The sequence below is a fragment of the Betta splendens genome, chromosome 13, assembly GCF_900634795.4.
Source record: "Betta splendens chromosome 13, fBetSpl5.4, whole genome shotgun sequence".
Taxonomy (NCBI): domain Eukaryota; kingdom Metazoa; phylum Chordata; class Actinopteri; order Anabantiformes; family Osphronemidae; genus Betta; species Betta splendens.
In genome coordinates this window covers 6,808,889-6,832,769 of record NC_040893.2, presented here as the reverse complement: position 1 = coordinate 6,832,769, position 23,881 = coordinate 6,808,889, and the positions used below count along the sequence as shown (strand labels likewise).

Genomic DNA, 23,881 nt, shown 5'->3' with positions numbered 1-23,881 from the left:
ATTCATTCATTCATTCATTCATTCATTCATTCATTCATTCATTCATTCATTCAGTTACTTATTTATTGTGATGGTATTTCTATATACTCACACATAAAAAAACTAAGTAGCCTGTTCCTAGACTGTTTTCCAGTCCTTTCCAGTTGCTGTACCTACTATTTATATAAGTCTGGCAAACCTCACAAATCCTCAAACACATTTAGGTTTTTATTACAGACATTTTACTAGCACATTAATTTGCAGCAAGAAAGAGAAATATGCCAGACCTCATTTGCCTGAGCCTTGATGCTTTACTGAGGTTGAGAATCTTGTAAATAATCAAGTGTTGCTTGTATTCATGAATAAATATATGTAAAAATATCTCGTCAGGTGCTGTAGTCAAATCCTAAAGTCCTCATCATACACACAAACACATAGTCAGAGACAGTCTGTGCACTGCTTTGGCCAAGTCAGCCAGAACATTAACGAATGACCTGCTGTCTGGACCTTAAAGGTTACAGTGAAATGAAACAGATCTACCTTGACTAATGTAGACCGTTGTACCTTAAGGCTCTGCTGCATTAAGGTTAATATGGACCTTTAGCAGATTCAAAGCTTTTGCTTCATTTTTACACCAAATACATTCTGTGATGGCAACTACAAAGTGTCACTCTCTATAGTGTACCAACTACAGTACATTATTAATTAGTGAAGTTCATTAAATCATATTTTACATGACTATACTACTAATACCTCAACAGATAACATGTAATTAGGTATATCTATATTGTTGTATTCTCTTTTTAGAGAGGCTGTTAGTTTTTTATCATTCATACAGCAAATCGTTACAGTCACTTCATTTACTTAATGATCTCCCTTTGAATTCATCCGGAGTATAAAATGACAGAAAAATGTGCTTGTTCCTGTTCTCTGTCTCTAATTTTCCCTCCTTCTGTCTTTGTCTTGTAAAGACAATTAAATGCATCCAATTAGTGTCACTGCAAAGATAAGGGAACAGAAAGAGGAATGACATATATGGTGGGACCATTCGGGTTTATGTAAGATGCTCATAAGAGACCTAATCCTCAAGCTCTGCGTTGCTGTCATGAAGCAGCTCGTATCTCTACTAAGAAATAAGCTTCGTCCTTTCACGGCTCTCTTTTTCAAGGACATGGTGTCTTTAATTTTATCAAGTGCTATATGAGAATCTGCTCAGCTTATTCTTTTTCATGGTGTCATTTTGTACTCAGGGAAATCTGCAGGTGAAGATTATTTCCAGAGTTTTGAAGATTTATTTGTCTGGTTGAAATGGATTCTCGTCGCGTTGTGTGGAGGCTAAGGTGTGTGTTTTTTTAGCTTTCTCACATTAAATCAATATCAGTCTCAAACATGGCCATGTACCTGTCTGAGCCAACAGGAAAATACTGGGAGAACATAGTGTAATTACTGTTATGCAACAATTAAAAATTTGGCATTTTTATTAAACCTTAGGAAATGTATCCCTTGGCTGCTATTCTTTTCATTGTACCAAATGCGTTTCCTCCTGTGAGTCTCCACCCTTTCTTATGTAAAACTAAGCACCTCTGTATCCTGACTCTCCATTGTCTTATTGCAGCTGCATCAGTGTACAGCCTCACTGGAATAATGTATCCAAGAAACATAAAATGGCCATGACAACATTTGAGAAATTGGACAACATCTTGTCCAATTTCTCACTTCATTTCTTAAAAAGTGTATAAAATACAAATCATTGTTGCTTATTTGCTTGCATTGTTGCTGTTGAATAATGTTTACCTGTTAAAAAAACTATTTAGTCAATCCCCAGGGGCCAACAATATGTTTTTTTCCCAAAATTACACAAGCTTGTATTGAAGCTCCTGTTAGAAAAAGTAGTTTCACGTCGCAAAAGATTTCTTCAAAAAAGAATCCCCTGGCTAGGAAGCTAAATAGATGATATCTCACTTCTGTAGACGGGAGGCGAGGGAAAATGGATTCATAAATTTCAAAATCAAATGAATTCTAATGCAGATCTTTAAAAAGCTAAAGTTGCCGCACAAAAGCAGTTCAGAGCTACGCTGGCAAATAGGGCTAATTTCTTATAAAACATCTTATATGTCGCTAGTTTTATTACCAAAGTTTCACAAATGAAAAACGTCTGACAAAAACAGTTTCAACTGGAGATACAATTAAACCACTGGTGTCTGGCTTTTTACTCTTCTACTGAACAGCTTCTCTGAGAGTGTCCTGAATTAATTTCCTTTTTTTTTCCATATGCTGTGTATTATATATTTGGTGTTGTGTTCTGTTTATGAGCACAGCTAGGTGCTCAAAAAAAATCCAAGCCCTTTTTTTTTGTTTGTGCAAATTAGTGCAGAGTAATCCATTAGCTGTTGTCTGTATCATTATTTTGGAAACTTGTGAGCACTATCAAAATCTCAGCTAATAGCTCCGGACAAACCACAAGAGCGATTTCGAGAATGAGCTGGAGCCATAGAGTCAAAGCATTCAGGCAGAATAGTGATAAATTAGGTGAGTGAAAGATACCCCCCCAACCTCCCCCGCCCCCGAAGAGGGGACGTAAAAACAAAAGGAAATGAAAAGGCCCAGTCTCCCCCACTCCCCCTACTCCTCTCACTTGTCATACTTGCTAGGATGCCTGTGATGCATACAATTAACCTTTGACCCTGATGAGTCATTACACTACAATAAAAAAACTTACCGTTTAAACATTTTTTTTGGGGGGGGGGGGGGGGGGGTTTAATGGATACATGCTGTGCTCATGGAAAGCGTTGACTGGATGTCTCAGTGCCACTGATGCCCCTGATTTGATGTTGCTCTAACTGCACCTCATTGCTGCGGCATAATAAGAGGCTGTGAGTGGGAGATGAAAGTCTTTAGATCAGAGAGAAATGATAAAAACATCACTAATAGCTGCTGGTCAAGGCCCCTGGTGATTACAGTCTTTATATAATTTGGCTTTTGTTTTTGCTGCCGTGTGTCATTTTCTCTAGTTTCCCTTTTATTTTCCTTCCAGCCTCAGCCTCAGCCTCATCCTCAGTCTCAGTCTCCTTCCCTCATTTCTGCTCACACAAAGACTCCATCTCAAAGCGTCTGCATGTACGCAAAAAAATATGAGGAATTATTTGTGTCTCTACACTAATAGTTTAAGCTGATCTGTTGCATTACTGTTAACCTAGAGCCACAGCACTAGTACAACCTCTGAAGTAATACTTGCACTTCATTTGCTCTTACTCTGTAATAAATCCCATTTGAGTCGTCTGTGTATTACGCTGATGACCGGCAGTAAACACTTGTACGGGTGACGTTCAGTTCCTAATTCTCACATACACTTTATTGATCAGCATGATTCACGAGAACACTTAGCCCGAGCCGAACCGGCGTCCTGTTTAAAAGTGAGCATAAGCACAGCATCGAATGAATCCACTCTGGTTAAGCTGCAGAGCCGAAGCCCTGCTCGGCTCAAACAAACCTTTGGCACCATTAAGAGCTGAAATGGCTGACACTGGATCCAACTTTACATTCATTATGATTCATACGCCTGTGCATTATTTGCTTTTTTTGATGCTTTGCCCAGGAGCGCTGGAAATGGGAATGCACTGCAATCTCGTTAGAGGCAATTTTCAGGTATGAATCTTTAATGACAACATTCTTCAGGAGGATGGGACACGTTGCCGCTGATGGAGTGGGTTCACTAAAGGACGATTCAAACGGCTGCAAATGAAGCCCACAAAGCGCCGCCAGCTGACACACAGTAAAGAAGACACCACCATAAAACAAACCTAAATGCATATATATATATACATATTAAAATGACTCTGTATACTTACTGAATTATGTTTCTGCTGTTTGCACACGTGTACATGTGAGCTTTACATATATAATAACTAGACGCTTGTGAAGGATATTAACAGTCAATGTAATGCTCTAAAATCCACAGCGATGCGTGAAAACCTTATTTCTTTTCTGAATTGATGCATGCATGGACCAGAGGGAGCGAGGACCCAGCGGCTCGCTGTCTGGATGGGCAGTGAACTGAGCCGGCAGAGCCGTGACACCCAAAAGTGGCTGTTTAATATACATTCATGCGCTGCCTACTGTAGTAAGATGTGTGACACGAGGCAGGAACCCGCAGCTCTCGACCTAATCTGCCCCTCTAATGCGCGCCTCTCTCTCCTCCTCTTTTAGATTGTCACAACGGATAATGGCCTCTCGCTTTCCAGGCTGCCAGCAGCAACATTAATTGTGTAACTCGCGACATGACACGACACGACAGCTGCTATACGTCGAGAACAAAAAGGGACGCGTAAATTAACCGTATAGGCAGAATAAACACATCCTAACGAGTAAAACGTCCTGTATGGGTGAATACTTCTGGCTGCTGACGTCACAGACCATACGTCCTTGTCTTTGCGGGCAAGGATGCTTCTCACACACTAACACACACACGGGGATGAGTCACACACACGGGTCAGGTGACCCCTCCCCTTACAGCTGAGTCAACAGTGACGTAGTAGCAGCTTCATCTGAACCCTTCAGTTCCTACTTTTCCAAATTGCATGTATATTATTCCATGACAAGCTGCCATATGGTGAGTGTCTTACAGGAATACAGATGCTTTGCCAGAATACTGGTTCTCCTTCCTTGTTTGCCCTAATTTACTACTATCTGTTCTCCTACAATCTAATCGGTGCCTGTGTACTCTACAGACAGGTGATGTGTGTGCTTTCATTATGCTATTTAAAGAGGAAGTACAGGAGTAAGCAAACAGGCTGTTATAACAGTCTTAAGCAAAGGATCTATTTAGATGTGCGGGTTCTCTTAGTGGTGATGACAAGTCCATGTTGTCAAGCCTCCGCGTCCTCACTCCTGCCCGTCCCCGGCCTGCTTCCTGTAGGCCTCGTTGAGCAGCTGGATCTCCTCCTGGTACCCACAGCTCTCCTGCATCTGCCGCCGACTGTTCTGCCGGTGGGCCTCCACGGTGTCCGGGATGCTGATGTTGATGGTCTCCGTCTCGGCGGTGCCGCTGCTGGGGATGAGCAGGGAGTAGGACGCCGTCTCGCCCAGGTCGCAGGAGACGAAGCGGTTCTCCCGCCGCGAGTAGCGCAGCGAGGGCGAGCGGGCGTGGGTGGACGACTGGCTGATGTTGGAGATGATGGAGACGCTGTCCATGGCCTCCTCGTTGTCGCAGATTTCCAGCACCTCCAGGTGGATCTTGACATTGGTGTCCCCCACGCCAGCCCCTATTCCCATCCCCATGCCGATCTCCATGCCCATCCCTATGCTGCTGACGTTTATGTCTCCAGCCTGACCCCCCGACGTTGGTTCGTCTGCGCTGGGCTCGTGGCCGACGGATTTGGAGCGATACACCTCCACCTGCAGGGAACAGCGGCTTTTAACACTTGTGTGCATTATTATTAGCCTAAGATACGAGAATATTATACACATTTCACAAAATATTAGACATCACAATGCACTCTGGGTAGCTAAAAATACTATGTGTGCATTGAATCCTGTCATCATCTCTAATTTCAGGCCGCGGGGCGAGTCAGTACCTTCTTGGTGTTGTTCGGGGAGATCTTGAGTCCGTCGCTGCTGACCTCGTAGGTGGAGAGCGAGAGGGTCTTCCCCGTGGGTGCCTGTAAGGACACAGTGCCCTGAAAGGCGCACAGAGGGATGGACAGGCCCCCCGATGACCGCTGCACAGGAAATACACCAGAAGACGTTCGTCAGCATCAGAAGCTTTAAGACGTGTCTTCTTGATATTATTAAAGTCAGTGACATCAATAACATAATGCTATCTGGAACCCACGGACGTCAGCGTATCAGCTTCTTCTAGCCTTTTTATCAGTTCAATTAAACAGCCCGTTTATATCGCTCTCATCATATTTCATGTCCAGGCACACATTTCTACTGTTTTCATAGAGATTAATTGGGCACACTGTACATCAAAATCATGCTCTGTCATATTGCTGGCAGGGGAAAGGAGAAATATCCAGCAGTGGGAAGACTGAGACAGGCCTCATTAAGCCCTCTAAATTATTTAGATTAGTGCAATGTAATGATCTTATTGTGACTATGACGCACAATAGATATGAAGAAGATGTCAATCTCCTGTGCTGCCCGCCTCTGTTTTCCTGTCACTGTGTTTACATCATTATGAGAGGAGAGAGAGGCCGAGATAAAGAGGCAGCGTGATGCCAAGTAAATCAAATAATGCTGAGAGCCCATCAGTGTGGGAGGTGCACTGATGGGTGTGTGTTGTGCATATGTTCGCACGGCTTTGTTGCACGTACTGCAGAGTCAGGCTGCTTTTACTGTGTTGTGTGACCATGGAAGTTTATCCTCCCGAATAAAAAAACAGTCCAGAGCGCGTTGGTAATCCTCCGGCTTCTCCTATAACACCACCGCAGGGCAGACACTTTAGTTTTGTTATGTGTGAATTGTCTGCAGCTCTTGTTTGGCCGTGAAATCTGGAAATCGACATCCACGGTGGTGGATACTCTGGGTTCCCCCGGCGTTTAGCTCACCGGCAGCCTGACAGCCTTTCACTCACCCAGTAGAACACCTCCCCTCCTCTCAAACCACCATCAGATTAACTAAAATACAATTTTTAGTAATCGGTTTTAGAGAGCTGCTTTTTTTTGCAGCTGTGAGCCATTAAAGTGTCAACATATCGGACATTATTGCACTTATTTCCAATCAGAAGCAGCTCTGTGGGACACCTGTCTATAAAGCCTGACGTTCACAGTATATTGATTCAGGATGTGTTATTTTCCTGTCTATTTAAGGTCAATATTTTCTTTTCACTTCCACCATGTTGCACCAACCATGAGAGCGGATTTTTTTTTACAATTTTTGATGTATCCTCTATGTGGTTGAGTTCCTTCCATGTGAATACATGTTAGATCTTCACCCCACCCTCGGGGACATGCTCGTGAACACCCCCTCCCCCCGCTCTGTGCTTTCTAACGAAGAGCAGAAAGTCACAGAGAGGGTAAGGATGTCTTTAAGCTCTAATCCCACCTCTCCGTGTAGATGCTGAAGGCCGTAGGAGACGACAGTAAAGGGGAGAGATGCTGGGTAATGACATCTAGTCTGGTAACAAGGAACAAAACAAAGCCACCACAGGCTGTAAATCACAAACTATTTAGGCTCAGCTTTCATCTGCTTTTTGGTTCCGAGGTGGCGTGATACCTGCTGATGTGTGTTGGCTCTCCTGTGACGGTGTGTGAACGTCGAGGCGCAGGTTATTTTTGTGTCAGTGCTGTTTAGCTGTGTATCTGCAGTGTGTTAGTGCACATACACTGTGTAACTGCACTGAACCTAATCAATGATTGGGGCCTAAGGGAGCATAATATGAAGCGTTAGTTAAGAAACTGCGAAGTAGGACACGCGTGCACACGCAGGCAAACGCACACCCGCACACACACACACACACACACCAGCAGAGAGCATCTCCGACTTCTACACGACGCAAAGTGAGTGCCAGAGCCAAGCTGCAGATGCATGCTCCACGGATTTTCCACCCTCTGGTGATTTTCAAACCAGACTTATAACTGGAGCAGAGACAGAGAGGAAGGCAGACAGAGGCGCCTGTGCACGCATGCATCTGTTCATGTCCCACTTAGTGGAGCCAGTTTGCAACGAGCTCACGACCGTTATTGTTCTAAAAGTCACAGTTACTGTTCTGTCGGTTTCAAAGGTAATGCCTGTGGCGCTCGGCAGAACCAGGCTGTTCTCTCGTGTCTGTTTGGCATCTCCTCTGCCAGGACACATGAATCATTAAGGCTTCTCTGTTTTGTCCTTGTTCCAACACACAGACAGAGAGAGAGAGAGAGAATTAACCCAGTGGTATTACAAGAGCACATGATGTCAGCAACAATAAAAGAAATGGATTATGATGGCTTAGGGGACAGTGGCTCATGTGTGCAGCAAACTGTCCTAAGCTGTTTACATTTAGCGCTCTTTGACTTGATCTGCCGGACAGAGCGACATATGGACTCAACTTTGAAAGAACAGAACACTGCACTATGCATCTACACAGTCCTATGAATAAGTAAAGACAATCCATGGAACATTATGTTTGTTTCATTTTTCTTTCAATAACAGGTATGTGAAATAACAGGTATGTGAAAATAAAATCATATGCGAGACCTACAGTACAATATGTGTCACCAGTTTGTTAATACTGATCTAATTAACATGCCTTTAAAACAACAAAATGATCCATGTGCACGTGTAAATGAAGCGGAGGAGTTAAAGTCTGCCTCAGCCTTTGCTTTGGTTTTGAAAGACAGGCTGGGACTTGTGCTGTTGCTACTGATACTGATAGTATCTTGATCAATTGCTCTATTAGTCACAGTCCATTAGGGCTTAGTAGAAATGAAGAAATGGAGAGGCGCGCCAAACCTATGGTTGAGAGAATTTTAACCATTTTGTTTCATCCCAGGCTGCTTGATTATAAGGAGACATATGTATAGATTCAGACACACGAAGCAACAGACAAAAAGTCAAGACTGATTGCGAATCCTCTGTACCTGTCTGGGTGTTCGCTCGGATTTACTCCTGCACCACTCCCAGTCTGACAGTTCGATCTTCCGACACTCCTCGTGTGACAGCCTCCTCTCCGGCCCCTCGAACACAGATGAAGTGTCGTTGTGATCCTTCTCCCGGTGATGAGGGGGCAGCGATGGGACACAGCGGAAGTCGTCATCATCCCCATGGTCCTCATGGGGAAGGGGAGGACAATCAGCCAGCGCCTCTCCTCCACCAGCCACCGCCTCCAACAGGAGGTCCGCGTGAGAGGAGCTGTCCACTTGGCAGGTGGTGCTGAAATCAAAATGAGGGCCCAAACTTGAGAGCCCGGCACATTCTAGTGCATCGAGACGTGTGTTTGGGAAGTCACAGTTATAGAGGCTGTGATAGGGAGGCTTCTCAAGTGGTGGACTGTTATGGGATGCGGTCGCGTGTGACAGTTTGTACACTCCATAGCCTTGTTGAAAGGAAAGGTTGAACTCAAATCTTCTTTTGTTCGCTGCCAGAAATGAAACAATAAAAATAAAAGCCTTTGATCGTCATCACTTCTTCAAACAGAGTTTCATTGTGTAGGAATCAGCTTTGCGTTGTCTGCACGTAAATGTGCGTTACATCACAGCCTACCTGAGGCTTCTTGCTTTGGATCCCGTTTGCAGTTGATGAAGCAGCCACACGGCATGTGGATCCAGCGTTCAGACAGCACGAATAATGGAGTCACCGCAGGCGCGAGCAGAGTCAGAAAGAAGCTCAAGGTCTCCAGGGAGGAGCTGCGTGCGTTCACCACATGGCGCACCAGGAGCAAAGTCTGTGAATGAGAAGCCGGGAGGAGTCACAGGTTCAGGATGTGGGGGGGACACATCAAAGACATCACTCTGCCCCTTCTCTCCTACTGGGCTTTACATCCGTTTTAGTTTTGTAATAAAACTTGTGACATGTGTCATTGTGCAGTTTCTGAAGTGACTTGTTGTAAGTTTCTGAAGTGGTAAAACGTTAACATCCTCTTCAAAAACTATCTGCAGGAATTTTGCCCATTTTTGAGGCCGCCAATCTGGAACGCCGCTTCTCTCTGCCCGTCATTGTCTGTTGGCAGAGTAGCATGTGTCACCTAAAATGACCATTTTGTTGTTTGTTTTTTGAGATGAAATAATTGGTTGTAACAGCAGCACATTAATTTCACAGTGCAACACCTAAACCTGCCAACTACTGTTCTCCAGGCCTTCACGCGATGTTCATTTGAGAAAACTGGCTTTAACCAAGCTACATTAACTCCTCATTAATTTAGCAAAATATAAAGATGATGTTACTTAAAAATTGAGTTTTGGATTTTGTTTTATTTCATTTGCCATTTAGTGAGGGATTAACTGTCCATGGGACAGTTGTTTCCACTTGTTTTTATTACAAATTGTAATTCATTAGACAAATGGTTTTAAATCACTGTCTGGGACTGAGCCGGCGGCATTTGTCTCCTCATGCTTTCTTACCATCATTGGCATCCACAGAACCACTCGGACAACCGCCAGGATCATGGAGAAGCGCTTCTGCGCGAAAACCACCGGCGTGTCTCCGACAGCGGCAGCCCTCTGCTCGCCGACGGACACCGGGGACGGGTAGGGGTCCTCTCTCCCCCTCGGCTGCGTGCCGCACGAACTGGGGCTCAGCTCCTTGTAGTCGCCGAAACTTTTATTCAGGCTGTCCCTAGAAAAAGACTGGAGGTCGCAGAGCGGAGCGGAAGCGCTCAGTCCTCTGGCCATCTCCAAGTAGCCCGGGTAGAGCAAAGTCCTCTGGGGCTCCCTCGAGCACAGCAGCTGATGTGTGAGGGGGGTGAAGAAGACCAACAAGCCGCACAGACACAGGGTGTATAAAGAGAAAAGCAGCACGATATAAAAACTGTCGCTCCCTGGGAAACACCCGAGGGATGCCGGCGTGAAGCTGCCCCAGCCGCACACAGGTAACACGCTGACGGTCAGACTCACCGCCCACACGCCGGCGATCGCCCACATCACCATGAGGGGCCGGCGGACGGACTGGAGCACTCCGAACCTCTTGGTGACATAAAAAGTGTAAGCTGCTATGAGACAGGCTTTCATATTGCTAGAAACACCCTGGAACACGTACAGAAGTCCAGATAAAGTGCACAGGCGGCCCGACCCCCCGCCCCCATCTGTCTCCCACTGGAGGAGCATGAACAGGGAGAGGGGCACCACGCTGAGAAGGTCGTCCACCGACATGGAAGCCACGATGAGACACAGGGGCGTCTTTCTCCTCATCCGCAGAAGCGAGAGCAGCGAATACACCCCTCCGACGAGCGTAGCGGCGGCGATGGTTACGCACAAGCCGAAAAGCAGCCGGCGAGCGTGCCCCTCCGCCCCCGAGGGGTCCGCGTTCTCGTCGGTGGCCGCGGACAGGTCGCTCTGGTTGGGCGCCGGAGAGCCGACGTGCGTCGTGGACATTTTCCGCGTCCTGACTTCTGCGTCTCTTTCGGTACTTTTAATTGGTCAGATCCGACTCATTTGCCTGTAAAGTTTACGGCGCCGCGAAGATGCGAGGAGAGCGCAGCGCGAGACAAATAAACCAATCAACAGTCAGACAGCGGGGATTCTGAGAGAGATGCGGGGCAGCATCCTTTTCCCGAGCCAGCTGTGGACGCACGCGTGACCGAAGCGTTGCCGTGGACGTGGAGCCTCCGGGCACTGCGCTGGCTGACACTTTCCCTTCTCCGTTCAAACTGCACAGACAGGTCCCCCTCCCCTCCTCTCCACAGATGCCGATGACGCGCTGGCGTCATCGCCGTTTCTCTCACGGCATTCGGGGTTGGGCCAAGCGCCGTCAGACCGTACTACTACCGTGCGCGTGTAGCACCGCGCACCCCGCTGCGTTTTTATCTGCAGCCTGCCTCGACCCTTTCCTCGGGTCACGTCAAATTTTAACATCCCCTCCCTCTTCTTCGGCTTCCTCCACCACCTTCAAGGCTTTCTCTAAATAATAGCCAATAACGGCAACTGAATACAAATTAGGGGAAAAATGTTTTTATAGATTTTTTTTTCCAGCAAATGCAAATTTGTATTTGTATGCAAGGGGCCCATCACTTCGTGGCTAATTGCACTTGGGAACCAAATTGGCCATCTGCTAAGACAGCATGTGTATGAGATTGCCTATCAGTGTTTGTCAAAACCTTTTCAGCTTAATGGAGGAAGGACACCAAATGCCCGAGCTAAAATAATTAAGGGGCACATACATTAGACACACATGAGTGCAGTCTTGAGATCATGTTCTGTGGCAGGGAAGCACACACATGAAGTCCCCTGTAAATGGACGTGGGTTTATTTGGATTCAGTCCTGCCTGACACATACTGTCAGAGCGCAGCAGCACCCAGGAGGCGCGAGGAGGAAGGACACATTCAGTGAAAAGACACTTTCACCTGCCTCATCCATGTGGACTCTATAAACCAGGAAAACATAATCTCATTTGAGACCAGAGACACGTCTCAACTAATAATTTAATGAATGCGTGTGTTGTAATTAAACCTGTCTGATTGCTTTATTGGATGTGGGATAAAGGGAGATGCAGCCAACTAGAGAAAAACCCCAATTACACAGTATGTGACCCTGCGGATGGGCCGAAGCAGATTCGTTTATGTGTGACAGAGCAGCCTCGGCGCCTGTGTGTGTTCTTGTACGCTCTGCATCGCGAGGACCAAACGTCTTTCCACAACAGAGTCAGGACGTGTGAGGACGCAATAAACATTGGGTTTTAAATCCCGCACTTTAAGATTTAGGGTTATGCTTTGTCCTTACAAAGACAGAGGTACAAATTGTGTGTGTGTGTGGTGTGTGTGTGTGTGTGTGTGTGTGTGTGTGTGTGTGTGTGTGTGTGTGTGTGTGTGTGTGTGTGTGTGTGTGTGTGTGTGTGTGTGTGTGTGTGTGTGTGCGTGCGTGTCATTCTGTGTGCATAAATCCTGCACTCTGGTGTGGAATCGGCCTTGGCGTGTCCTCCCCTCTGGTGCTCAAGGATTTTCACGCTGAAGGACTCCTCACTTTTGTTTAGATGCTTCACGGGCGCTCACTCATCCTCATGGCGTCCCTTAGCTACAAGTAATGCGACGCGCGTGGACGTTTTTGCATAAACGTCTGTTTGTTTAGCGGCGACAGGTTTCTGGACTGATGCCCTTTATGCAAATGTAGCCATGGATCAACACGATGACAGCCTATGTCCACTTACTGACTGTGTGACACACTGTATATAACCTGTGGATGCTTACGTCTGTCAGCTACATATATATCAACATGTACACAATTATGAATGTAAATACATCTAACTTTAGCTAATTGGATTACTGTAGCACTAGGCATAAGTGACTGACAGCCTGTCTAAAGGTGAGATTCCCTCCAAGGCCACAAGGACGCAACGCCTCAGAAACGGACGAAACCCAATCAACAGGAGTGCGTAAACACGAAACTCGCTCAGACACATGTTCCGGCTGAGCTTAGCGTCGCAAACCAAGGTGACCTACTTTGCCCCGCGCGATACTTTGTTCACGTGTGCATGTAAAACAGCAAGAGGTGAGAGTGCGGCTCGGCGGAGGTTTTCATGGAGCTGTGCACCTGGGACAAAAAGAGCGGGCTGTTAAAAATACGAAGCGCTACGATATGTCGAAAGGCATCTGGTCACATTTTCATGGATGAACGAGTGAGAATAAATGTTGTATAGGGAAAAAAAAAAACAGAAAAAAAACCTGACAGAAATAGCCTTCACCTCATGGAAATGTGCATTCTTAAGTTGTGAAAACAAAAGAGTAAAACCCGCAGATAGCTCCACTATGGCTGCATAATGAGCTCACTCTGGAAGCGATGCATGCACATGTCATGATACATATTCCCAGTGGTACAGCAATGACTATGTAAATATGCATATTGAAATTGTCACACAGCTGCAACTGTAGAATCATAAACAGAGCAGCACTCTGCATTCTGGATGTAATATTCCTTTCCTATTAAGTAAAACTAGATTAGCTACAGGTAAATGCCTCCATCTGTAGACGGACACACATCCAATGGGCCCTGCCGGCACCGCAGCAGCGCGTGACGTTAGGATGCATTTAAATATCAACCTGACGCATGATCACTTTGCCACAACCTTACCTTCTACTTCAGTGCTATGTAGTCCTAAGTAAACATTTAATGGAGTTTCATGAAGTCAAACGCATTTACGCTTAAGCTAATGAAGTGAGAGTTTGATTTGGGAATTACAGGCTTCTTACAACATCTAATAAATCATTCATCCATGATATTGGCTTGAAAATGAAGATCAAACCAGGGGATTGCTGTGAAGTGAAACCTCATCGTGGCTCAGCTGTAATTCATCCGGACCGTAAAACTGCAGCCGGCTGATCAGTGATATAATACCCTCCAAAAGCATTAATAATGCTGCTGTGCTGCCCGTATGCTTGTAGCTTCATACGTTCACGCAGCTTCACATGTTTATGCAGCTCACAGCTTGTTGCGTACTGGCCTCTGGTGGTGCATGTTAAAATCAACACTGCACAGGTTATAACTTTAAATGCTGCAATTGCCACCCACACCTGCAGGCAAATTCCCCCAAACGCACACACACACACACACACACACACACACACACACACACACACACACACACACACACACACACACACACACACACACACACCACAAACAGAGTCTAAGTGCATCATTATCCTATGTCACATTAAATATTAATGAAGCAGCAATTACAGATACACAGACAGAAAGCAAAGAGGAAAATGTATTTGCATATAAAACCGACTGAGCAAGGGATGGAAAAAGTTTAGCATTGTGCATGTTCAGATTATTGCACTGTAGGTAGGTAAACTGCCTCTGAGCGTCTAACAGCTCAGTCAGTACCAATCCGTCCTCTGCTGTCATCAGACAATCAGTCCATTGGACCCAGAGCCACGTTTTGTAAACAGGTGGAGACCAAAAGTGGTGAGTGAACATATCAAATGCTAATATCTCTTTTAGGTGAAGCAGTGATTTGCAGACGCCTCAACCCCTGGAGAAGTCACAGATGTGATGTCTGACAGTTTGTTTGGATGTTGTCTGCCCTCTAGTGGTTAAATATTGACTTAGAATCAGAATCAGAATCCTTTTTATTCGCTAGGTTAGCACAAGACAAACACGGGATTGACTCACAGGTCTGACTCCGTCTTCTCATACCCTCATACAGAAAAGTAATCATTTACATAGCAATTTACATACATTATTTGCATAAATGAAATAAAGAATAGAATAAAATAAATTAAAAACTGCACCTGTCTAACCCTCACATACACAACCACTCATAACCGAGGCAAATTCCCCCTAAACACACACACACACACACACACACACACACACACACACACACACACACACACACACACACACACACACACACACACACACACACACACACACACACACACACACACACACACACACACAGAGTACATTATAAATACAATTTCAGGAAAATGCTAAGATTTTTATTTATTTTTTTTTACCATACTTTCACACTTCACACAAAATTGATGTGACAACCCTTGGTTCTGATTTAGTGTTTGATGTGTTTGTACATACATATATTGAATGACACTTCTTGGCAAATGTTATGTGGTATGCATTCACGCACACAGCTTCACCTTCTGCTCCCATGCCTGACTGTTTAGTTTGCATTAACTCTCACTCAGTATCATCTCAAATAAAGAGCAAAAAGCTGCAGAAGTGACTCATAGACACGCAGAGAGGGTAAGTGAAGGCGACATCCTCATCGGTGAAGCAAATGCCTGTGTTTAAGGTGAAATGAGTAATACCACCCACAGAAACAACTGTTCACCGCCCACTTGTGATAAAGTCATAGCAGGTAAAACATCATTTTGAGGAATTTGATTTAGTAGAGTTTTTTTTTCCCACATTGGTATTAACGGTTTGGCAGCAGTGACAGGCTGCAGAAGCTGCTGTGGAGGTTTGTGACTTACTGTAGCAGAGCACTTTACTAGGATTGGTTTGTAAGCTGCTCTGTCACAAACATCATTTTCTCTTCAAAGGGGCTTAGTGAGGGGAACTCATAAAACCACATTTACAGAATTCTTCAATACGATAGAACATTGCAAAAACTTTTAAGAGTATTTTTAGAGAAGAGAATAATTAGTCAAGTGGTCAAAGTATGAAGTTATATGAATATTAGTTAAATTTTTGTAAAGTTATTGTTTAAAGGTGCAAAATGAGCAATAAGGCTGCTTTGATAGTATTGTTTTCTGCCTATATTTGTATAAATGTAATTAAAAATCAAATCATTTCTAATTAGAATTTAATTTGTTGAGTGAAATGTATGTATGTTTATGTATGTTGTGGGGAGGTGGGGGATCCAACCTCCCAGGACCAGCGACCAGGACCTTAAAATCCCATCCCATCAGATCTCTTTCTTCTGCTTCTTTGCCCTTTGAGATAATGCTTTTGTCTTGTTATTCAGTCTGACACTAATACATCAGCAGAAGAGGAAGAAACTTAAACATTGTCTGTAAAAGACTGCTACAACTGACTAACTGGCCAAAGTGAAAATGAGTTGAGCCTGTGAAACACTGGTGTGTGACTGTAGTACACTGGCTGTCAGGCCATGCTGTTCCATTGCAAATGAAGACAAGAAGGACAAGGAAGCTTAGAAGCTTCATTGATCATAGGATTAATTGGGTTTAGAATTCCACTTGCTGCTTCCTGGGCAGCGTTTCTTTACTCAACTGCGCTGGAGGAACTTACATCTCTTAGTGTCCAGAATGACCAGAGGAAACAAGTCCAGCTGACGCTCTGATCTGACCAGCAGATGGACCTGTTGCACTGTGGAAAACGCAGGCTTGGGGTTTGGACCAACTGTGGGCAGAATCCAACACCTTAGTGGATCACTCAGGAGGAAGCAAATGTGCAGAACACTGTGACAGTTAGCCCAGCATAAAAGAAGTCCTTAAATTTAACTGGGCCCTAAACCCATCATTGCTGCAGAACTGTAACACTGTGAGACATCGCTGTTGCTCACGATTATGTGCGGCTTCAGGTGGGGAGACAAGAACCATCAAGGAAGCAGAGCGTGGAGAAATATGACAAATCAACTTCCTCAGCCTCCGTCCCCACCAACCTGTGCTGCACTGATCAGCGTAATGAATTCCTCCAGCCTGCCTGCCCTAATTGAATCAATTACTTGTAGAAGAAGAAGAAGGGGAAGAAATCTGCACAGTAATTTACACGGGTGGTTACGGAGGGGAACATTAAGGCAGGGCTGGTCTGTCAGCTTATTTATACAAAAAACTAATGATGAGAAACTAGCATTTGTTTTCTTTGTAATTGGAGTAAAAGACAGCGCTCAGTGACAGACGAGCGGGGATGAAGAAGGAGTGTAATAAGGACGCGATGTGACAAACCCATCTGTTTTCTCTGTGTGTGTGTGTGTGTTCTTGATTTTCCTTCCCTGCACATTTGCATGATGTGTGCGTGTGTGAGTTTGTGATTCTACATTAACAAGCAGACTCGAGATTTTCATTAAGTGGCCATTAGTACCTCTTTTTTTCCTTCTGGGGCCCATTTCACTGCTGGGCTCTCATTCAATCCTTTGATGCAATAACCATAGAGATGCAGACAGAAAGTGGCAGAGGGAATGGCTCACTGACACGAGAGTTCAGCAAACTGCAATACGTCTGGTGCTGCCTGTTGGAATAAAGTGGCTCTTTTGGCCACAACCAAGATGGAGATCAGCTTATGATGAGGCAGAAATGTTCATCAAATACACATTTGAGCATTTTAAGATGAAATAAACATCTGAATTTACCCTAGAAAACAGACGACGTGGAATGGAGCCCTGGTCAGAAGGCTTTGACGGCCGAACTCCAGCTCGGCTATCATCCACACGCTGCTGACAAGCACGGCTGGGCAAACCTTTAAAAAACCTTTCAAGCAGGTGCGCCCTTCAAAACGCCGCGTAAAGCGCGGCATCTTCCCAACAAGTCGACTGGCGGCAGATTCTTATCTCGGGTAAGTATGTTTTCCATCTTGGTCTTTCCAATCCAGCGAGCATCTCATACAGCGAGGAGCAGTTTGAGAAGGAAGAAAAACGCGACTTGCCTTTTGAGCATCACTAAAAATAACAAGTGTGTTCACCGCAGGGGATTCACAGCCGGGAGTAGCATGCCGCTGCGCTTTCATTACTGAACATTAGAGGGCAGTGGCTTTACATAAAGCATAAAGCAGCTTCCAGATCAGTCAGGGCCCTTTGAAACGCTGTACGTCGGAGAGGTAGACGGCGTTAGCGAGTCTCTGTGTCACCTTCTGCTGCCGCGCTGACCTTATTCTCTGCATAATTCTCACAGCTCTTCATAAACTCCCCAACTGCTGCAAGTTTAAGAGGCGTCTGAGACGTGTCCCTCAGCGCATCGGCAGCAAGGAGGCGGGAGATGGACGGTCGGTGACTGTGCCGACTGTTCAAAGTCAGGTGGAGCGAATCACTGTCTGTCAGAGAATTTGGGAAAACAGGAAACTGGGCGCGTAAACCCAAAACAGAAGCATGGGAATGTGTGGCGTGTCCGACAGGTTTTTGCAGACAAATAGAGCTTCAAACCGCACGGTGCCACAGCGCACAGCAAACAGATACCTGCACAAAGCCCCTATTAGCCAACACTGTTGAGTCACTGTATGTGGTACAGTTAATCACACACAGCCCAGACCTTAACACCAGGTATTAGCTCCCAGTGGTTTTCGGAGGACAAAAGAACAGCCCATAAGTAAATGCCCATAAGCTGCTTTCAGGTAAATCCAGAGGTGAGTCCCTCTGACGCGCTGATGGTGGCTTTGTTTTGCTGCTGCCTCCTGCACAGGGAGCCCCTGGGAAAACGAGGCTGGCGTAAAACTGCTTGCATCGGAGCAGGCGGCGCCAGCGTCCCGCAGCTTTTCAAATAAACACCACTTTTTACACGAATCATTTCAAACCCTTGTCTCTGGGTCCGACCAAAGGCAAACACAGACAGACAGACAGACAGACAGACAGACAGACAGGATGAGCCAGAATGCTAACTCACAGGGATCTACGCCGCTCGTCCAAACACGCTGGTTTGTTTACTGTCTGGCTGGCGTCGGCTGCTGCTCGACTTTCTTCAGTCGGAAGAATCTGGAAAAAAGGAACGAAGGAAAACAACTCAGCGCAAGCAGCTCCGTCTGCAAGCAAAGTCATCACGCCGACATCCAACAGGTCACCCGTGCAAGACAAACTCCACGGTAGTGGTTTATCAGTCTTTGAGCGGTGCCAGCGGGCAGAACACACTCAGGAGAAGGCATGCTAAGTGGCCATGACAGATGAGCGCTACCAGGGAGCATTCTTCTGGGTCTAGTCCAGATGCACACGGGCATAGACACATCACCCCGAATAAATAAACAACCTAATGAACACTTATGTGTGAAATAATGCACATTTACTCATTTAAAGTGTCCTGTGGGAATCAATTAAAACAGGAGAACTATTCCTAAGGGTTCAGGCTTCACAATAAGCCTGGCAGAGGCCGAATTGGAAACAGCTACACACAATTCAACTGGACCTAACGCATACGTCACAGTCCTGAAAGTACGGCAACAACCAGTACCAGACTCTGATAACTAGAGTCTAGTCCAGAACAAATTATCCCGCTAGCAGCAATCAACTCAGCCCATTTAGCCTCCTGCTGTCAGCATGTGTGGGGCTGTGGAGATACGAGGGCAGGTACTGTACGTACAGTATGTACATGTCCTCTACTACACCTTACTACTACTACAGCACTCCACACACACTCTATGTCACCTGGAGGTGAGCACCGATGCACAACAGCAGCCATTTGACAACCCCGATATCATGTAGGAGGAATTACAGACATTGTCCTCAAACCATGAGACCATGAATTCTTGATTGTGAAGGGAAAGAAATAGTTTGGACACTATCACTCCCATGAAGCGGAGGCAAATCATCAAAAAGACAATCACCCCTGAGGTTTCTGGGTTGTGTTCACACTAATTCAGGGCAGAGAAAACAGAGAGAAACAGAGAAGCATGGCTCAAATGGGGAAGCAAAGTGAAGGATCCGGCTCTGAAGAGTGGAAAATAGCTGGTGTACAAAGTAACAGAGCTCCGCTTCCTGTTTTTAGGTATTTTAAAAAATGTATTTATAGTCATGTTTTCAGCATGAAAACCATGTAGTCAACCAATATGTTTTGTCACAGTCTTCACTGATGAACTTAGAGCTGCTGGGAAGGCAACAAATGCTGGGTTGGTTCTATGGATCCAGCAAAGGCTGTAAATCAGGATAATGAGAGTGCTGAGAGCCAACCACAAGACTAATGGCTGTAGAGCTAAAAGAGTAAACTGAAAGACGCTAATGTTGAGTGGGTGATAATTCTGTGGGCATTCGTCATTACAGGCAACCTCTTTCACATTACACATCCTCATTTGATCCACTTTTAATACAAAACATCCATTAGTACTGTTTTAAACATACCCATGAAAAATAATTTGATATATTTCATATCTTTTAGGTAAAACAGCAAAGTGTAAATGACGTGAACATTTTTTTTCGTGCAGTAACTTATGATCTTCAGGCAGAAAAAAATCTTACTTTGTTTTCTAAAATGAAAATTACAATTTTACATACAATTTTATTTCTAAATAACTGCAATTTTTTAAAACCTAAAAACTAAAATAAAAACAGCAAATGAAGGTTTTCGCACACAAAAAAATAAAAAAATGAGGTATTGGATAATCAGGGACATAATTACTCCAGAATCTGCCAACAAAGAGTGAAGAACAAGTTGCAGTTTGGCAGAAGCTCCGGGTTCATGGATGCCTGATCACATCATGGCTTGATTTATGGGCAACAGTGAATTCCACGGAGGACTCCAACACACAAAAAATGCTAAAAGGTTTTGCTAAAATGTTTACTTTTATGCCAAAATGCTGCTAAGTGAAAGTTTTTTGGACAGATGAGACGAAGCTGGGACTTTTTTTTGGCTCATTTTGCATCAGCTTGAACTGTGAAACATGAAGCTGCTTTTCTCTGTCTGGCACCGAACATCTTCAGATTGTACAGAGTACAACACACAACTAGTGAGAAATCCCCAAACGAAACTTACTTCGGGGTTTTTGAAAGATCTGGCCTGATCTCAGGTCATGGATCCTACAGCAGCACAACAACCCAAAGCAGAGGCAAACCATGACTAATGGCTCTGACGCCATGGCCTGATGTGATCATTTATGGAAAAGCTGAAACACACAGTTTGTTTCCTGTACGTATTGTGAAATAAAGTATTAGTTTAGGTTTAGATTTAGTGTAGGTTTAACATCATCTAACTATTGATATTTGTATGTTATTTAAATAATATTTTACTGTAAATGTAAATTTTATTTATCTTTTAATTTTCAAAAAAAATTCCCGTTTTTTTCATGCCGTTTTTTTTTGTATGTGGAGATGCAGACAGCTGATGAGGACAGTAAGTGGACATGTCTGTTGTGTGGCTCTGCATCAAAGCTACTAGTAAACTGATAATCAATGCCGTTAAACACGGAGGAATTATCTTTTATGCCACTTTTTCAACTTCAAGCATCTGCTCAGGTACTGTAGGTATCAGGACAAAAGTGTGTATTTACATTTGTGAGTGTGTGGCAAAGTATGAATCATCATATTGTGTGGACAAAAAGCAGCACAGTGGCAGAATGATGAAGGCAAACACATCCCCACGAGGTAAAATAATCCATTCGGCTGCTCCTTTACACATCTGGTTATTAACCTGACAGTAGAGAAAGCGACCAGGGAATGACACACCAGCACAGTGTGACTCAGTATGTATTTGGAAAGAGGTTGATGATCCAGACTTGCTGTAATAATGTAACGCGTTCACTTACTGCGACTCATGGTCCATCACGTTGGATTTCATGCTAAATCAAATAAATCACTGAAATGACTGCGAAGCACCACCAGAAACGTGAAGCTGTAAAGAATTAAAGGCCAGTGATATTATAGGAGAACAGTTGTTTTTGTTGTTTCTCAGGTATAAAAAAAGCACATTGGAGAAATCTGAACTATTTTTACCGGTTTGGAAATCTGCGTTTCCTCTTTCCTACACTTCTTAGTCTCAGTTCCTGTTCTTTACTGTATATGTCATGACCCTTACAAATGTAACTAAAAGTCCACACACACACGTAAGTGTGCTGGACTTTGTGTTTGCATTCGCTGACAGCCGACGTTGAGAAGAACTGGCCAGAACTGTTGCTGATAGCAGAGTTACTCCCCTGACAGTTCAACCTATCTGGGTGACCTTGATCCGAGCTGAAGAACCTCCAAAACGCGCCTCCTCTGAAGACATCAAATGGTTTTGCTGCCTCATTAAAAATAGTTTGAGATTGCGATGGACTGGTTGTTCTGCAGTGACGTAGTGTGATTCACAGGGTAGAGTAAATGTGCACATCCTTAAGTCACAGCTTCTCCGGAACATATGGCTTATTCGATGGAAAATGATTGCATATGATGGTAATCCTGAATCTGTTACCCAGAACTTTCATTAATCATATTCCATTTAAAGATGGAAATGTGTAGTAAATAATAGGACAGTAAAAAGTCGAATAATTCACATATATAATCGCATCTTTCTATTGAGGGAATCTTGGTTTGGGACTATTTGCTTCTGTCTGAGTTGCTACTTAATGCATGTTTATACTGTATGTTCGTAATGATGTTTGGCTCTGGCTGGTTTCATTAACAAATACCAGAATGATCGCGCGCGTGTGTGTGTGTGTGTGTGTGTGTGTGTGTGTGTGTGTGTGTGTGTGTGAATTAGTTGGTATGTTTGTGTTGTGAGCTTTAACTGCAAAACACTGTTTAATACCTATGACACTCTGGGCACAGTGCAATTAAAATCCAATACTCTCCAGGAGTCCCTAACATGCTGGGTTTACTGGCAGGAAACAGAGCCCAAATGATCGACAGAGAAGGGGCAAGAGTGGAGCAACACAGTAAAGGGAAACTACGATCCCTGGGTTTGTACTGCAGGCAAATTTGAACGTCTTTTACAGTAGATGCATTGACAGGCAACTTCTGAGAAAACTGCTGTCAGCTCAGCTTCACACACACACACACACACACACACACACACACACACACACACACACACACACACACACACACACACACACACACACACACACACACACAGATGGAGATTCCTCAGTGTGGCATCATGCTGTCTGTTATCAGAAGCAATGAAACAAGGATTCTGTGACTGGGTGGCTCTAAATTTGCTCCATCTTCTGGGCTGTGAGCACTTAGTTAGTGTGGCCAGGTAGCTCAGCGGGTGGGGCATGGGCCATTGAAATGAAAGGTCCATGGCAGCCCACTGCTATGGGATGGGTCCGATGCAGAGGACCAGCTGGCCTGGTAGCTAATCCTGGTACAAGGTCTCATTCAACTGTTCAACCTCATCAGATTCAAACCCATCAGCCCACACTTCGCCCGGTCGCCTTGATTGGCTGCTCCCCTGTGACATTGCAACAGATGTGGCAACGACCAATAAAGGCTAAGGTCCTGCAACGATACAAGCTCATGGGATGATTCCCTAATGTAGCATGCATATTAATTAGTACATTATAGGACTTGTTTAGTAGTTGTGTAGATCATGGAAATATTCACATGTTCTTCTATTAGTAGTTGCTCTGGACTACAAAGTCTCCTCATGTCATGGATCAGGCTGAATGTGACGTGTGTTGTGCTGTGATTTATCTCACTTTGATGCTAAGTTTCACTTTTAGCTCCAACTTCCTGCCGTGTTTGCACAGTTAATTGGTTACACAGAAGTGAACCTCTGGTGAACTTTGGTGTGGTTTGGTGCACTAAAGAAGCACGCATCTTAACAGTAAGGACAGAGGGGATGGATGAAAGTAAAAGTTTTTTTAATGGGTGCCACATTTTGACTGTGGTCACTGGTCACTGACCACCATCGCCCATTGTAACACTGTCTGGACAGTAATACTTAGAGCCCATAAGTTAATGTGAGGCTTTTTACACCACTGTGATGTGAACTGGTGAAGCAGTAAACATCCATCCATCCATCCATCCATCCATCCATCCATTTTCTACCGCATATTCCTGTGCAGGCTGAGGGCGGGAGGCAGGGTACGCCCTGAACAGGATGCCAGCCTACTGCAGGGCAAGCAGTAAATATTCAGACATTTACAGGTTATGAGATGTTGAGGAGCGAGAACTGGGAACAAGTTTTTTTTTTTTTTTGTCAAGGTTAGACTTAACCACTATGCAGAGAATTTC

The 23,881-nt window shown here is 44.7% G+C and overlaps 1 protein-coding gene across 2 annotated transcripts; it reads right to left on the bottom strand.

Annotated features, from left to right (window-relative positions):
* Nucleotides 1-204: 204 nt before the first annotated feature.
* LOC114868431 (probable G-protein coupled receptor 149) lies at nt 205-11,505 on the bottom strand. 2 transcript variants are annotated; one of them, XM_055513711.1, is made up of 6 exons: nt 10,651-10,786; nt 10,017-10,577; nt 9,160-9,340; nt 8,538-9,034; nt 5,553-5,696; nt 205-5,373 (listed from the first exon to the last, which is right to left on the bottom strand). In XM_055513711.1, exons 2-6 carry the CDS (start codon nt 10,539-10,541, stop codon nt 4,861-4,863), a joined length of 1,860 nt encoding a protein of 619 aa, XP_055369686.1. In that variant the 5' UTR covers nt 10,542-10,577; nt 10,651-10,786; the 3' UTR covers nt 205-4,860. The 2 variants fall into 2 exon arrangements, with proteins under 2 accessions (XP_055369686.1, XP_029027845.1); XM_029172012.3 differs by having other exon boundaries at nt 10,017-11,505.
* Between the last annotated feature and the right edge of the window lie 12,376 nt (nt 11,506-23,881).

Coding starts and splice junctions, on each gene's coding strand:
- LOC114868431 (XM_029172012.3), bottom strand. CDS start 10,985: ATGTCCACGACGCACGTCGGCTCTCCGGCGCCCAACCAGAGCGACCTG. Junction 9,341..10,016: donor TTCTGTGGATGCCAATGATG/GTAAGAAAGCAT, acceptor TCTCATTCACAG/ACTTTGCTCCTGGTGCGCCA. Junction 5,374..5,552: donor CCCCGAACAACACCAAGAAG/GTACTGACTCGC, acceptor TGTTCCCTGCAG/GTGGAGGTGTATCGCTCCAA.